The 14,680-nt window shown below is 41.3% G+C and overlaps 1 protein-coding gene and 1 long non-coding RNA gene across 3 annotated transcripts; one reads left to right on the top strand and one right to left on the bottom strand.

Annotated features, from left to right (window-relative positions):
• The first annotated feature begins 1,264 nt into the window (after positions 1-1,264).
• Positions 1,265-11,091, top strand: LOC110382673 (serine protease snake). 2 transcript variants are annotated; one of them, XM_064043064.1, is made up of 10 exons: positions 1,265-1,417; positions 3,175-3,272; positions 4,358-4,425; positions 4,737-4,798; positions 9,059-9,234; positions 9,394-9,506; positions 9,951-10,103; positions 10,231-10,357; positions 10,429-10,560; positions 10,804-11,091. In XM_064043064.1, exons 1-10 carry the CDS (start codon positions 1,342-1,344, stop codon positions 10,972-10,974), a joined length of 1,176 nt encoding a protein of 391 aa, XP_063899134.1. In that variant the 5' UTR covers positions 1,265-1,341; the 3' UTR covers positions 10,975-11,091. The 2 variants fall into 2 exon arrangements, with proteins under 2 accessions (XP_063899134.1, XP_049704360.2); XM_049848403.2 differs by lacking the exon at positions 9,059-9,234 and adding an exon at positions 7,824-8,002.
• Positions 11,092-11,671: 580 nt separating this feature from the next.
• LOC110382674 (uncharacterized) lies at positions 11,672-12,778 on the bottom strand. The gene is made up of 3 exons (XR_002429982.3): positions 12,578-12,778; positions 12,164-12,262; positions 11,672-12,053 (listed from the first exon to the last, which is right to left on the bottom strand). It is a non-coding gene; the product is annotated as an uncharacterized LOC110382674 (long non-coding RNA).
• Positions 12,779-14,680: the final 1,902 nt, after the last annotated feature.

Here is a 14,680-nt window from a genome sequence, read left to right as displayed (position 1 = left end):
GGTATAATCATAGGCACGGATATTGAGCGCTCGGCGGAAGAGTGGGGATCGCTTTGCGCACCGTACACTTATGGCAAGAAAAAACACACACACCCTTTTATTATTTATTTTTTCTTAAGTTCCCTACGTAATTTCATACTGGCTCAATGATTTAGAGTAAGATTTTATATTGATTTATTGAATCGAGAAATGGAAATTGGGGTGGAATTAGTTAGGTAATCAAAAGTGTTTCTTATTTAAAATATAGGTTAAATTTTCTAGTTTGACAAAAAAAAAACTACTACGTACCTTGGTACTTTTCTTGTCAACATTTTTGACCTTGAATTTAATTTATTCTTTAATTAAATGAAAAACATTTTTTTTAAGAAATATGTATATATTACTAGCTTCTGCCAGCGGTTTCACCCGCATCCCGTAGGAATGCACGAACATCCTCTGCACGAACCCGGATAAAAAGTAGCATATAGCCTTCCTCGATAAATGGGCTATCTAACACTGAAAGAATTTTTCAAATCGAACCAGTAGTTCCTGAGATTAGCGCGTTAAAACAAACAAACAAACTCTTCAGCTTTATCATATTAGTATAGATAAAAGTCGTGGTGGCCTAGTAGACTAAGAACCAACCTCTCGAGTGTGAGGGCGCGGGTTCGATTCCAGATCAGGCAAGTACCAATGCAACTTTTCTAAGTTTGTATGTACTTTCTAAGTATATCTTAGACATCAATGACTGTGTTTCGGATGGCACGTTAAACTGTAGGTCCCGGCTGTCATTGAACATCCTTGGCAGTCGTTACGGGTAGTCAGAAGCCAGTAAGTCTGACACCAGTCTAACCAAGGGGTATCGGGTTGCCCGGGTAACTGGGTTGAGGAGGTCAGATAGGCAGTCGCTTCTTGTAAAGCACTGGTACTCAGCTGCATCCGGTTAGACTGGAAGCCGACCCCAACATAGTTGGGAAAAGGCTCGGAGGATGATGATATGTTTCCTCTGTATTATTAGTTTATAAGTAACTAGCTCCCGCCCGCGGCTTCGCCAGCGTAGAGTTCGGTTATATCGCGTTTCCAAAGGAACTCTTCAAAAGTCCGGGATAAAAACTATCCTATGTTCTTTCTCAAGGTCAACTCTATCTCTGTACCAAATTTCATTGAAATCAGTTCAGTGGTTTAGAGGTGAAAGCGTAACAGACAGACAGACAGAGTTACTTTCGCATTAGTAGTAAGTAGAGATAAGTATAGCTATAGATAGGTATATTTATTTGCAAAAACCTGTATATTGTTATTTCCTTAGTAGAATTTCAAATGTGGTGACGATCTGACGTTTCTGAGGTTTTATATACCTACATAATGTTATTTCATATATTAATAGTGTCGTGTTTATGCAGTTTTTTTGTGGAAAGCGAGTATTTAGATTTAGAGGAAGGTAGGTTCTACTATTGTGGTTTTTACGCCTTTAATGGTATTGGTCTTTAAAAATGTCTGTGTTTCGGATGGCACGTTAAACTGTAGGTCCCGGCTGTCATTGAACATCCTTGGCAGTCGCTACGGGTAGCCAGAAGCCAGTAAGTCCGACACCAGTCTTACTGAGGGGTATTGGGTTGACCGGGTAATAATAAATATAGTACCCCCTTGCCGGTGCGCAGATCTACGTGAGACACAATTGATTGGGCTGCGGGATTGTTCGAAAGAGTTTTACTACGTGAAAGTTCTCTAGAAAAGCGAACGAAACCGCGGGTGGAAGTTAGCCACAATAGCAGTATACTGCAAAATTTGTAGTCGGCCGACAGTTTACCAGTTTTTTTTAAGAAAATCTTGTCTCCAATCAAAGTTTTCAGTCGGTCTGATACCGGCTAAATACTTGATCTTTGTAATGTGCCTACCAGTCATCTTCATACTGATTTATGACTGTGTTTCGGATGGCACGTTAAACAGATTCAATAGAACATCCTTGGCAGTCGTTACGGGTAGTCAGAAGCCAACCAAGGGGTATTGGGTTGCCCTGGTAACTGGGTTGAGGGGGTTAGATGGGCAGTCGCTCCTTGTAAAGCACTGCTACTCAGCTACATCCGGTTAGACTGGAACCCGACCCCAACATAGTTGGGAAAAGAGGCTCGAAAGATGATGAGTGATTTATGAGCCCGAACAATATATCTGCCGACTAAAAGTTCCAGAGTCCGTATTTACTTTAAATAATTTTGTGTCGATATCCTCAGTTTGAAAACAAAACTGGTTATTATTTTGGACAAAGTACCTACCTAAGTATCCTTTTTCATTATTTTTCTTGTTTTGATCAGGTATTAAAAATAAACGTGTTTTGTAGTTATTTCTATCATTTTCCTCATAAACACGATTGCGTTTATTTACATATTTCTTAGACATTAAAGCATTAAGGCCCTCATTTGAATCATCATCATCATCCTCCGAGCCTTTTTCCCAATCATGTTGGGGTCGGCTTCCAGTCTAACCGGATTCAGCTGAGTACCAGAGCTTTACAAGGAACGACTGCCTATCTGACCTCCTCAACCCAGTTACCCGGGCAACCCGATACCCCTTGGTTAGACTGGTGTCAGACTTACTGGCTTCTGACTACCCAAGGCTCTCATTTGAATATCTTTGGCAATTGTTTCGGGTAGTCAGAAGCTTGTAAGACTGACAACCAGTCTTGCAAAGGGTTATTGGGTTGCCCGGGTAACCGATCCTTCTAAAGGTACTCAGCTACACCCGGTTAGACAGGAAGCTGAAACCAAGTAAGTAGTTGGAAAAAGGCTCGGGAGATGATGACACAGAAATATCAAAATTGGTTAAGCGGTTCCAGAGATTATCCCATATATCCCAAACTTAAGTTGCTTGGCAAAAATCATTCATTGTTAAATAGCTCACGGGATGCGAGTGAAACCGTTCGGAGACAGACTTACTGGCTTCTGATTACCCGTAACGACGGCCAAGGATGTTCAATGACAGCCGGGACTTACAGTTTATCCTGCCATCCGAAACACAGTCATTGGTATCCAAGATATAGGTAGTAGGTACTTAAAAAGTGCATACAAACTTAGAAGAGTTGCATTGGTACTTGCCTGACCTAGAATCGAATACACGCTCATACTTAAGAGGTTGCTTCTTTACCCACTAGGCCACCACGACTGTTCACAAATGCTGAAATTATTATTCTTTTGTTTTCAGGGTCCTACTGCGAATGGGATTCATTTCAGGGACGTTGTGCCAACGTATATAGATGTTTGAGTACTATACTCGATAAGAAATACAATAAGCAGGCACCGGTAAGTGATTCTATTATGTGTATGTATTTCTATTTCTACAAAAACTGTTTTATAATCATCGGCACGAATCTTGAGCACTGACCTTCACCTGCGCAAAAGTCATTTATTGGGTCCCTTTTGTGGTATGAAGTGAGGCGCGGGGGCTGAAGCGGTGATTAGCCCGCAGTGCATCGCGTCATAGCCGTCACTCGGGATTGGTTCTTTGCTAATAAATCACTTCTGGTCAGGTGAAGGTCAGCGCTCAAGATTCGTGCCGATGATTTTACATGTCGGTGGGCACGCTTTAAAACTATACCTGTCTTCAGTGAACTGCATTCTATTTTCTACACGCTTATATTAGCTTCACTTGTAACTAAGAAAATCTTGGAATCTTAATTTGACCTACTTCCCGGTCTTCGATTAGGATGCAATTTTGCACACGCTCTGAGTTCAGATGACAATACATGACTAGTTAAGAAACCTCATTACAAATCGGATTAATTCATTCGTGTGCTAAAACCGTGTTTTTTAGTTTTTTAAACTATCATTCTATTGTTTTGTAGCTGCTTGAGTAATAGGTAAGTAATGGGTAAGGCGTGTGTTGGCTGACATTTTTAAATATAAAAGTTTTTTTTTCGTACATTTGCATAAGATTCTGACCGACTTCTTTTGTCCTATTATTCCATTTTCTATTCCCAATTTTCTATTTTTGTAATTGCTGATGACATGTACGTTTCGTTATATAACCTCAAAATTATATGACGTTGCTATGGGTGCTTACATAAAGAAACAGGTTGCCGGTACAGACAAACCTGTACGGGTAGGTACCGATCAGTGCAGGTATAATATTCTAAAGAAACAGGTAAACAGGTAACCTGTTTCTTTATGAGTGAGTCAATAAGATTGTATTGAAATATTATACCTGCACTGATCGGTACCTACCCGTACAGGTTTGTCTGTACCGGCAACCTGTTTCTTTATGTAAGCACCCTATGATAAGACGTTACGTTCCTTGTAACAGCGCCTTTAGCCACCAACTAGGAAAACAATAAATAATAAGAAAATTCTTTATTAAACGCTTATTAATATATTGCTTTTTCTTGCAGATATGTGCATTCGAGGGTAAAACGCCGATAATATGCTGCACAGACTGCGAACTAGTTGACGATTTGAGGTAAGCACTTCACTTTTATATAAACCTTTATTAAGTCCATCATCTCCCGAGGCTTTTCCCAACTATGTTGGGGTCGGCTTCCAGTCTAACTGGACGCAGCTGAGTACCAGTGTTTTACAAGGAGCGACTGCTCTATCTGACCTCCTCAACCCAGTTACCCGGGCAACCCAATACCCCTTGGTAAGACTGGTGTCAGACTTACTGGCTCCTGACTACGTGTAAGGACTGCCAAAGATGTTCAATGTCTGCTACTCGGCTAATGGCCGATAATGGGCTAAGGGAACCTTCACCTTTATTAAGTTTTTTTACAGGAAAATCATAATAGATGACAAATTGGGTTTTCTTTATAAAACTGGACAGAAAGCTGAAGATGGTAAGTTTGATAAATAATTATAAAATATGATATGTAGTTTTGTAGTCTATACCGTCAGTTGCACAAACGTCCATTGAAGTTCATTAAATCTGTTGCTAACACTTTTTATGTTGTTGATGACAAAGAAAGAGTCGGCAATAAGCTGGGTACTCACTTAGCAGTGTAGCACGTAACGTACCAGATACGGTATCAACCTGCAAGTGGGTACGGCTCGTCCACGGTCCTCACGAGCACACTGCGAGCCGCCTTTGTGTTCGCATTGAATCCGCCACTCGGCGGGTCACTGCGAGCTTACAGCGCTCCACGCGCGAGCGGCTCGTAGCGGGCTCGTGCCTACGTACTCACTTGACACCGTATCTGATACGTTACGTGCTACACTGCTAAGTGAGTACCCAGCGTTAGATTTAAAGAAACTTTAACTTGAATGGACGTTTGTGCAACTAACGGTATATAAGGTACAGTAAATTATACTTGTCTGAGTAAATGCATGCACATTACCACGGAGGAAGGAAAGATAGCGGAGATGCCATAAGAAAGGTAGGTCATACGCCTTCTTGTAGCTCAAGCCACGTACGGTAGACGTGATCAGTTACTAGAACTAACGAGACGTTCGGGTTCCTTGTCAAATCAAAACCAATCTGTCAAAGATTGGTCTTGATTGATTAGAGATTTTATTTTGAAAATACTGGGTGGGTTTCACTGAAGGCGTGTGAAGGCGGATCAAATAACGTTCCTCGTCCCCCGAACACCAGTATTTTGGCGCGCTACTTTCTTAGGAGAAAATTGTTTAAAGGTTCTTCTAACCTACAGACAGACATGTGTTGCTGGGGAGTTTCTTGCGCCACTTCTTCTTCCCAGCAAAAACACATAGGAAGTGGTGAAGGGCGGGCGTTTTGGGGGCTGTCTTTTGTAAATATCTGACGTTGTCAAAGTGCTGTTTTTGCAGCCAAGTTTGAGTAAACAATTTTTGGTTTCGATTTTGAGTAGTTTTGTTTTTCAAGTCATTTACACACACAAGCATGGGACCCCGCTTTCGTGAGATAAAACATGTTTAGGGTCCGTTCAGACAGATCGGCTCGGAGAGGAGAGCAAATTCTTAACACGTTGAAAATCGAGTACTTAGTATTTGTAGTACCTAAGGTTTATTTTTGCATGTGCCCTGCTTTTGTTATTGAGAATGCTCGAAGGCGTTTGGTGTAAAATAATAAGAGGACCGGCTCCGATCGCGAACTTTTTTTCGGTCTTACAGACGTTTGGCTTCGATTGCATCTCACGCAGCCGATCGGAGCTGATTCCGGTCTGTGTGAAAAGAACCTTAATGTTCAGCTTTCGTGGGTTATGCATGCAAGCATGAGGGATAATACGATTAGTCGTATTCACTGGCTATTATAAATATGGTGAGCCTTGTAGAAACATGACACTATTTGAATAGGAAGAAGACTATTACATTCAAGGAAGACCGGCTGGAAGATACGAATACCCGCACATGGTGAGGATTTTTAACTTAACCACCGCTTATCTCCCGAGCTTTTTCCCAACTATGTTGGGGTCGGCTTCCAGTCTAACCGGATGCAGGTGAGTACCAGTGTGCTTTATGGTGCGACTGCCTATCTGATCTCCTCAACTCAGTAACCCGGGCAACCCGATACCTGTCAGTAAGTATCATTGTAAGACTTTTTGGCTTCTAACAGCCGGGAGCCACCAATTTATAATGCTTTCCGGTACAACGGAAGAACTCGTCATGACAAGATGGTCACCCATCCTCGGACCAACCGCGCCCAGCGATGTGATATGGTGCTATATATAGTATTTTTTGTATGCCACTACACATAATCCACGATATGCTTAAAGTTTATGAAAGTTGAAATAAAAAACAGGCCAAGTGCGAGTTGGACTCGCGCACGAAGGGTTCCGTGGTCAATATCGAGCAAAAATGAGCAAAAAATCACGTTTGTTGTGCGGGAGCCCCCAAAATATTTATTTTACCTACTCTACTTTTCAGTATTTGTTGTTATAGCGGCAACAGAAATACATGGGTTATTCCCGCTCGGTAACACCCTTTCGTCAACACTGTTGACGATCGGGAAAAAAAAGTTTCGTTCGTTCACAGTGTTGACGAACGCTACTTATTATTTTAGTGTAAAATGGTTATTATGCACATGATAAGGCCACTTTTATTTTCTAGTTAATTGTGTTTCAAAAGATCTAACATAATCTATTATAACATTTTAAAAATCCATGACAAGTCTTTCCATATTTTTAAAATAAAAACCAGCGTTCGTCAACACTGTGAACGAACGAAACTTTTTTTTCCCGATCGTCAACAGTGTTGACAAAAGGGTGTTACCGAGCGGGAATAACCCAAATAATACATCACCTGTGAAAATTTCAACTCTCTAACTATCACGGTTCTTGAGATATAGCCTGGTGACAGGCGGACAGACGGACCGAGGAGGAGCCAAAAGAATAGGGTCAAGTTTTACTCGTTGGGTACGGAACCCTAAAAAATTACCTATTAGTCAAGATCTTTGACAGATTGGTTTTGAACTGGCAAGGAACCCGAACCTCTCGCTAGTCCTAGTAACTGGGCCTCATTATAGGGGCTCGATTCTTTCAAGTTAATAATGTCAAAATTGAATAGAAATTGAATCGCAATAGCAGTTTTAACCATATCGGGCATTCTGCTACTAAAGAAGACCAATCGTATTCCAATGACATTCGATTGGTTTGCGACTGGTCTGCCATTTGGTCTATACGGTAGATTGCTCTACAATCATATTGCAATCGCAAATAATTTGCAGAGAATATGATTCTTATTGACTCACAGAAACGGATTAAAACGTTTATTTAAAAGAAAAAATAGCCGAATCGCCACGTACGCTTTAATCGTAATTGAGTCGTGATTGGATCTCAGTTTGATGTAAAATTATATGGTGTCTCCGTTATTTTTCCTTCTTCCATTTACACACACAAGCATCGGTCCACGCTTTCTGAGATAAAACATGTTTAATTTATTACATTTCAGCTTGTACAAGGTTTAAGCAGATCGTTGACTATAGATGCAAGCATGACGACTCCTACGATTGGTCATATTCACTGAGTTATCGATTTGACAACCCTTGCAGGAACGTTTCACTTTTAAAATCGCGAGGATCCTTTTTCAGCCAAGGAAGATCGGCTAAAAGATACGAATACCCACACATGGTGAGAATCTTTAACTTAACCAGCATTATCTCCCGAGTCTTCCCAACTATGTTGGGGTCGGCTTCCAGTCTAAACGGATGCAGGTGAGTACCACTACCTATCTCATCCTCCGAGCCTTTCCCCAACTATGTTGAGGTCGGCTTCCAGTCTAACCGGATGCAGGTGAGTACCAGTGCTTTACAAGGAGCAACTGCCTACCTGACCCCCTCAACCCAGTTACCCGGGCAACCCAATACCCCTTGGTAAGACTGGTGTCAGACTTACTGGATTCTGACTACCCGTAACGACTGTCAAGGATGTTCAATGACAGCCGTGCAGTACAGTACCACTGCCTATCTGTTCTCCTCAATTTAGTAACCCGGGTAAGTAAACTTTGGTAAGTATCCATCCACGACTGACGGTATTTTTAACACGCTTATATTAGCTTAACTTGTAACTATGCATGTAAGAAAATGGACAGTGATGCGGAGGAATATTTCGATGCCTAATCAGTGTTCTTTTATGTATGTTTTTATGTTTTGTATATATAGTATTTTGTTTTTAGTATTGTATATAGTATTTTTATTAAGTAAAGTACATAGTTTAAGTTTGTAAGTATACAAAGTCTTGGAATCTTAATTTGACCCACTTCCCGGTCTTCATTTAGGATGTTGAACACGCTCCGAGTTCGGATGACAATGCATGACAAGCATGTTTTTTAGTTTTTTCATCATTCTCCGAGCCTTTTTCCCAATGATGTTGGGGTCGATTTTTTTAGTTTTTTAAACTATGTATTTATACCTTGCTTGCTACGCATGATCCTCAGTATGCTTAAAGCTTATGAAAGTTGAAAAAAAAAATACTAAGTATACTTCTCGCCAATCTTAATGTCGGCTCGCAGCTAAATTGCAAAAAACATGGACGAGCCTAAACAACTTGCAAATTGCAGCACTCTTATATACATAGATGCTTTACTTCACGAAAGCGGGCGTGCTTATGTGTGTAGATACTTGAAATGTTGGTTCTTTACCCACTAAGCTGTTTTTACTCAAAAGGTGAAAACTATTTTTTTTCCAGCTTGCACAAGGTTTAAGCATACTTTGAATTATGTATGCAAGCATGGATCGTACGATTGGCAGTTTTCACTGGGATATCCATTGGCCAATAAATGTAGGAATTTGACATTTGTAGAACAGAGATGGTACTTTTACGCCCTAGGAAGAGCGGCTCAAAAGTACGAATACCCACACATGGTGAGAAATCCTTGAGTCTTCTTATCGTACCACTGCTGGGCTGCGGCCTCCTCTCACACAGAGAAGGATTGAGCGTTAATCACCACGTGCGCTCAATGAGGGTGGTAATTTGAGACTTTGTAGTCCAGGTTTTTCTGATAGACAGTAATTTCCCCCCAGGCTCTGCTCGGGTATGGCGACGATGTGGAGTCAGCTCTCTGGCTCTGCGGAGGAACTGTGATCAGTGAGCGATTCATCCTCACGGCTGCTCACTGCATATCTCAGCCAAGAGTGTAAGTCTACCAGCTTACTTCATCATCATCTCCCGAGTCTTTTCCCAACTATGTTGGGGCCGGCTTCCAGTCTAACCGGATGCAGCTGAGTACCAGTGCTTTACAAGGAGCGACTGCCTATCTGACCTACTCAACCCAGTACTCCTTGGTTAGACAAGCCAGCCAGCTTACTTCACCATGATCTGGAAATAAATATGTATGAACAAAAGACTGGTGTCTACTTTACGAAATACGCCAGTCTTCTTGACAATGGTAAGATTTGGTCGCATCCAAGAAAGGTAACTTACGGCGCTTGAATAGAAAGTGGCTGAGAACTGTCCCCAAAATCCCTTCTATGCCAGAATATGATCTGAAAAGTTATCTTAGAGAACACTGCAGACTAAATTCTTCATGGATTAATTCTTGCCCTGAGCACCTGTGTGTCATTCAGTTCTTCCATTTCAGAGGTCCCGTGAAGTACATCGCGCTCGGCATCCTCCGACGCTCCGACCCTCTGGACAAGTGGCAGAGGTACAACGTGAGGAGGGTGGTACCACACCCGGAGTATAAGTCGCCTTCCAAGTACCACGACATCGCGCTGCTCGAGACTGATACCGAGTAAGTTTATTTTGTAGACGAAGATGTTTTTCATGAAGAGAATGTCCTGCTTGACAGATACTTTGAATTTCAGGATACAGTTCAATGATGAAGTCAGTGGTGAGTTCATAAAATGTCTCTGTTTCAGGATAAACTTCAACAATGATGTGCATCCAGCGTGTCTCCACACGAAGGGGGAAGCTGAAGAGATTCTGACGGGCACCGGGTGGGGGGCTCTGGGACACAGACAACAACTGGCTGATACATTGCAGTCTGTTAGTATTTCTTGTATAGACACTTTAGTCTGACTTTATATTAAGCTCGACTAATAAAAACAATTTGCCAGCTGGACATCTCGAGGTTCAGCGAAGAGGAATGTAAGCAGCACTACTCGCCACACAGACATCTTCTGCAAGGATACAATCACACCACACAGATGTGCTACGGAGACAGAGTGACCGTGGCTGATTCCTGCGAGGTACGATCTTCATATATTAAGGAAACTTGAACTTTAAAGTCAATCTATTAATTTTTACGGCATGTCTTTCTAATTGTCCCCATTATTTTATTGGCTCTCCGGCCGAAACGGATTCCAGTCCTGTCGGGCTATGAGAGTGAGAGCACTTGTGTCTGCGCAAATGCTTGTGCACTATAAATATGTCCTGCGTAACTGTCTGATCTCCTTATATGCTTATGGTCATGCTTAATTCCTTATCACTAGGGTGACAGCGGTGGACCTCTCCAGTCAAAAACTCTAGACGAGCATCACTGCGTGACGACCGTGGTCGGGGTGACGTCAGCCGGGAAGCAGTGCGGCATCACTGCTGGCTCCGGACTGTACACCAGGGTCATACACTACGTGCCCTGGATCGAGAGCGTCGTCTGGCCCTGAGGAACGACACATGAGGAGCGAAGGACCAGGCAGCTTGGATGCTTGATGAAGATGTGAATTAAAAACCTCACAACGTCGAATAAAATTTAGATATAGCAAATAAACTTGCCTCAATCTGTCAAATTTCTTCAATTTTTCAACCCCATCACAATAGTGGAACGTAGAACTCTGTCCGATTCGGCTAATAATTATTTCAACACTCAACATCAACATGGGAGCGTTTGAGCATGTTAGAGTATGGATATAGATAAAGGGGACGACCAAAGAATCAATGGATGGATGAAAGTTCATATGACTGCAAAATATGTTGCATGTGAGATGAGGATACCTCCATCCTCATCCTCCTGTCCTTATACCAATTGTATTTTGAGTCGGCGCAGCCAGTTTTTTCTTTCCATACTCTTCTATCTGCCATCATCTCACAAGTAACATTCTATCTATCCATATCGACTTTTACACATTCCATCCATCGTTTCTTTGGTCGTCCTCTTCCAAATATCCATCCACGTTCATCCTTAAAACTATCCTTAAAACCTCCATATAGATAGATAGTATGGAAGAAGAAAAGCAGCTACAGTGACCAAAAACAGGGTTGACATTAGGGCAAGAGGATGAATGATTGACAAGAGGTCCTAACGGTAGACTGCATTAGCTTGCAACGTTGAGGAGAAGGACTTCAGAAATAAAACAACAATTTGTCGCCCTAGACCCTAATTTTTATTAATAAAAATGCGATACTTACTTATCCTAAAGACAACACCTATTATTATAGTAAAAGCTTATTGTATATCAAAAATATTATTATTTTTACTTAAATCTAGAACTTAATCTATTACTCTTAATATCAGGTAAAGAGTAGTAGGAGGTCCTAGAAATCTTTATCTGATGTGAAGAGTAAAGGAGTCGCCAGAGCCTCGTCGGTGTGAGCAGGGCGCGCCGCGTGCAGGTGAGGTTGACTTTGGCGCTTCAGGTGTTGGTGGCGCCACTTGCGCCCCGTCGCAGCGCGCTCAAGTGGCGCCGCATGCCACGTGCCGGAGCAACGCCACGTGTGGAGAGAATGCGAACTGGTACAACGAGATCTGGAAATTAGAACAACATTTTTTAATGAGCATGTTCTTCCCTGCTTCCATTAAGTGATTAATTTTGGGACAACTTTCACACAAGGTTAGTTAGCCAAAATTGTACATACCATCATGATGCCTCCTATCTCTCGACTCAAAGGCCCACTGCTTAAGACTGCATCTTCAATAATCAGCCGTTTTCTAAGATGCCTTCCCCAACCAGCAACCTGCAAAAGATTTCCCAAATATTTGAAAAACTAATGATAAAACAAAATGGCGTCTTTCTCTTTGTACATATAGATAAAGGGAGCTGGTAGACATTTTGGAATACGTATTTGAGACGAGCTAAAATCTTGTCCTATAGATATTTCTCCTATAATACTCTAATACAGAACTGTAGATCTGGAGAGTGAGACTTAATATTCAATTTAAACATAGGCAGCCACGCCCTTTTTATTCAACGAAGTAATTTGAGAGCTGTGATTGTAACACCTAGCATATGAGGTTTAAAATAGGTTCCAGAGCAATATGTAGGCACTTACCAGCATAACTGAAGGCTACGTGATAAGATAGGGCTCCGGAACACAGAAGCAAGTCTTGAAGGAGTCACACGTGATGCACGGCAGACGTCGGGCGACGCACTGGATACTCAGACAAAGGGAAGTCTGGTCTAGAAAGCTCTAACTGCACTGCGCAGGTCACGATCGATACCAGACGGGAGCTATAGAGTCTGCACTGAAATGCATCTAGCTATGTTTTTAGGAAGGGTGATGAGAACAAAGGATGTGTTTGCATACTGCAAACTTTTAGTCGGCCGATAGTTGGTTTGGGCTCATAAATCAGTATGTAGTTGAATGGTAGTACGCACATTACAAAGATCAGATATTTGCCAACTTTTTAGTCAGTATCAGACCGATTGAAAATTTTGATTGGAATCAAGATTTTATATTTATCAGAGAAAGTTAGAAAGTGGCACCGGTAACAGACAAGCTATGCGAAAACCGGTAAGTTTGTATGTACTTTCTAAGTACATCTTAGTCACCAATGACCGTGTTTCGGATGGCACGTTAAACTGTAGGTCCCGGCTGTCATTGAACATCCTTGGCAGTCGTTACGGGTAGTAAGAAGCCAGTAAGTCTGGCGCCAGTCTAACCAAGGGGTATTGGGTAACTGGGTTGAGGAGATCAGATAGGCAGTCGCTCCTTGTGGCATACTGGTACTCAACTGCATCCGGTTAGACTGGAAGCCGACCCCAACCTAGTTGGGAAAATGCTCGGAGGATGATAGTGGATTTAGTGGAAGAGAACGACCAAAGAAATATGGTTGAATTGTGTGAAAGTCGATATGGTAAGAAAGAATGTTACTTGTGAGATGACGACAAATAGAAGAGTATGGAAGGAGAAAACATACTGCGCCGATCCCAAATAAAATTGGGATAAAAGCAGGAGGATAATGATGATGATTTTCTTTAAATATATTTTTTTGTCTACGATGGGGCAACAGTCGCCCGACTGTTTAGTCTGTAGTTAGCGATTGCCTTTAAGTACCTTTATAAACTCGTACTGCGCATGTCACGATCAATACTTTTATGTAAATATGTGATGCAGTACATAACATTAGGTGCAGGTTTTACAAAAGACTTGATTTTCCCGCGGTTTCACTCGCGTCCAACGGAAACTACTGCCCGTACCGGGATAAAAGATAGCTTATGTTACTCGGAAAGAGGGTAGCTTTCCAACAGTGAAATAATTTTTCAAATCGGTCCTATGGTTTCCGAGCCTAAAGGGTACACACAAACAGATAAAATATGTTTCCTCTTAATATATTTATATGTATGTTGTATAGAACCTATAAATTAACACACTTGGCACTTAATAAATACCTAGGAATGTATCCTTACTAATATTATAAATGGGAAAGTGAGTTTGTTTGTTTGTTTGTTTGTTTGTTTGTTTGTTTGTTCCGCTTTCACGCCGTAACTACTGAACCGATTGCTTTGAAATTTTGCAGCCGTAAAGTTAGAAGTCCGGATTAAATAATAGGGTACTTTTTATCCCGAAAAAAATAGATATTCCCGAGGGAAAACAAAAATATTGTTTGCTTGATGGATGGATTGTAGATGGCGCTGTGTGTCCAATATAACCGAATTCCACGCGGGCGAAGCCGCGGGCGGAAAGCTAGTATTGTATATTACTTAAACTTCTGTATATGGTATATTAACGGTGGTTTTCTATAACATATCTATCGATAGATTTCCGATTTTAAAATTGAATTTTGTCAAAAGCTCTATACAACATGTAACGTAATTAACGCACATCCTCAAACACCCTAATTAGAATATTGTGTTATAATCATAATACATACACTGAATTTTTAATTTAATATGTGCATTGTTATTTGTTTTGACTGTATAGGGTAATATGACAATAATTTCCGTAGTTTTAATTATTTTTGGGATAAAAAATTACTTATATTAAAAATGATATAAATCGATTCAGTAAACGATTCTGAACAAACTAATTTCAGGATGTGCGTTAGTTAAGTTACATGTTGTATACAGGGTTACTGGTAAGTAGACCGCATCCTTTCAGGAGGTGATAGTATAGGTCAATACGGACAAATTTGACCCTGGGATACACTGGGCA

This window comes from Helicoverpa armigera, chromosome 30 (genome assembly GCF_030705265.1).
Source record: "Helicoverpa armigera isolate CAAS_96S chromosome 30, ASM3070526v1, whole genome shotgun sequence".
NCBI lineage: Eukaryota > Metazoa > Arthropoda > Insecta > Lepidoptera > Noctuidae > Helicoverpa > Helicoverpa armigera.
This window is presented reverse-complemented; position numbering and strand designations above follow the sequence as displayed.

Coding starts and splice junctions, on each gene's coding strand:
- LOC110382673 (XM_049848403.2), top strand. CDS start 1,342: ATGTTATTTCATATATTAATAGTGTCGTGTTTATGCAGTTTTTTTGTG. Junction 1,418..3,174: donor GTATTTAGATTTAGAGGAAG/GTAGGTTCTACT, acceptor TTTTGTTTTCAG/GGTCCTACTGCGAATGGGAT. Junction 3,273..4,357: donor AATACAATAAGCAGGCACCG/GTAAGTGATTCT, acceptor TTTTTCTTGCAG/ATATGTGCATTCGAGGGTAA.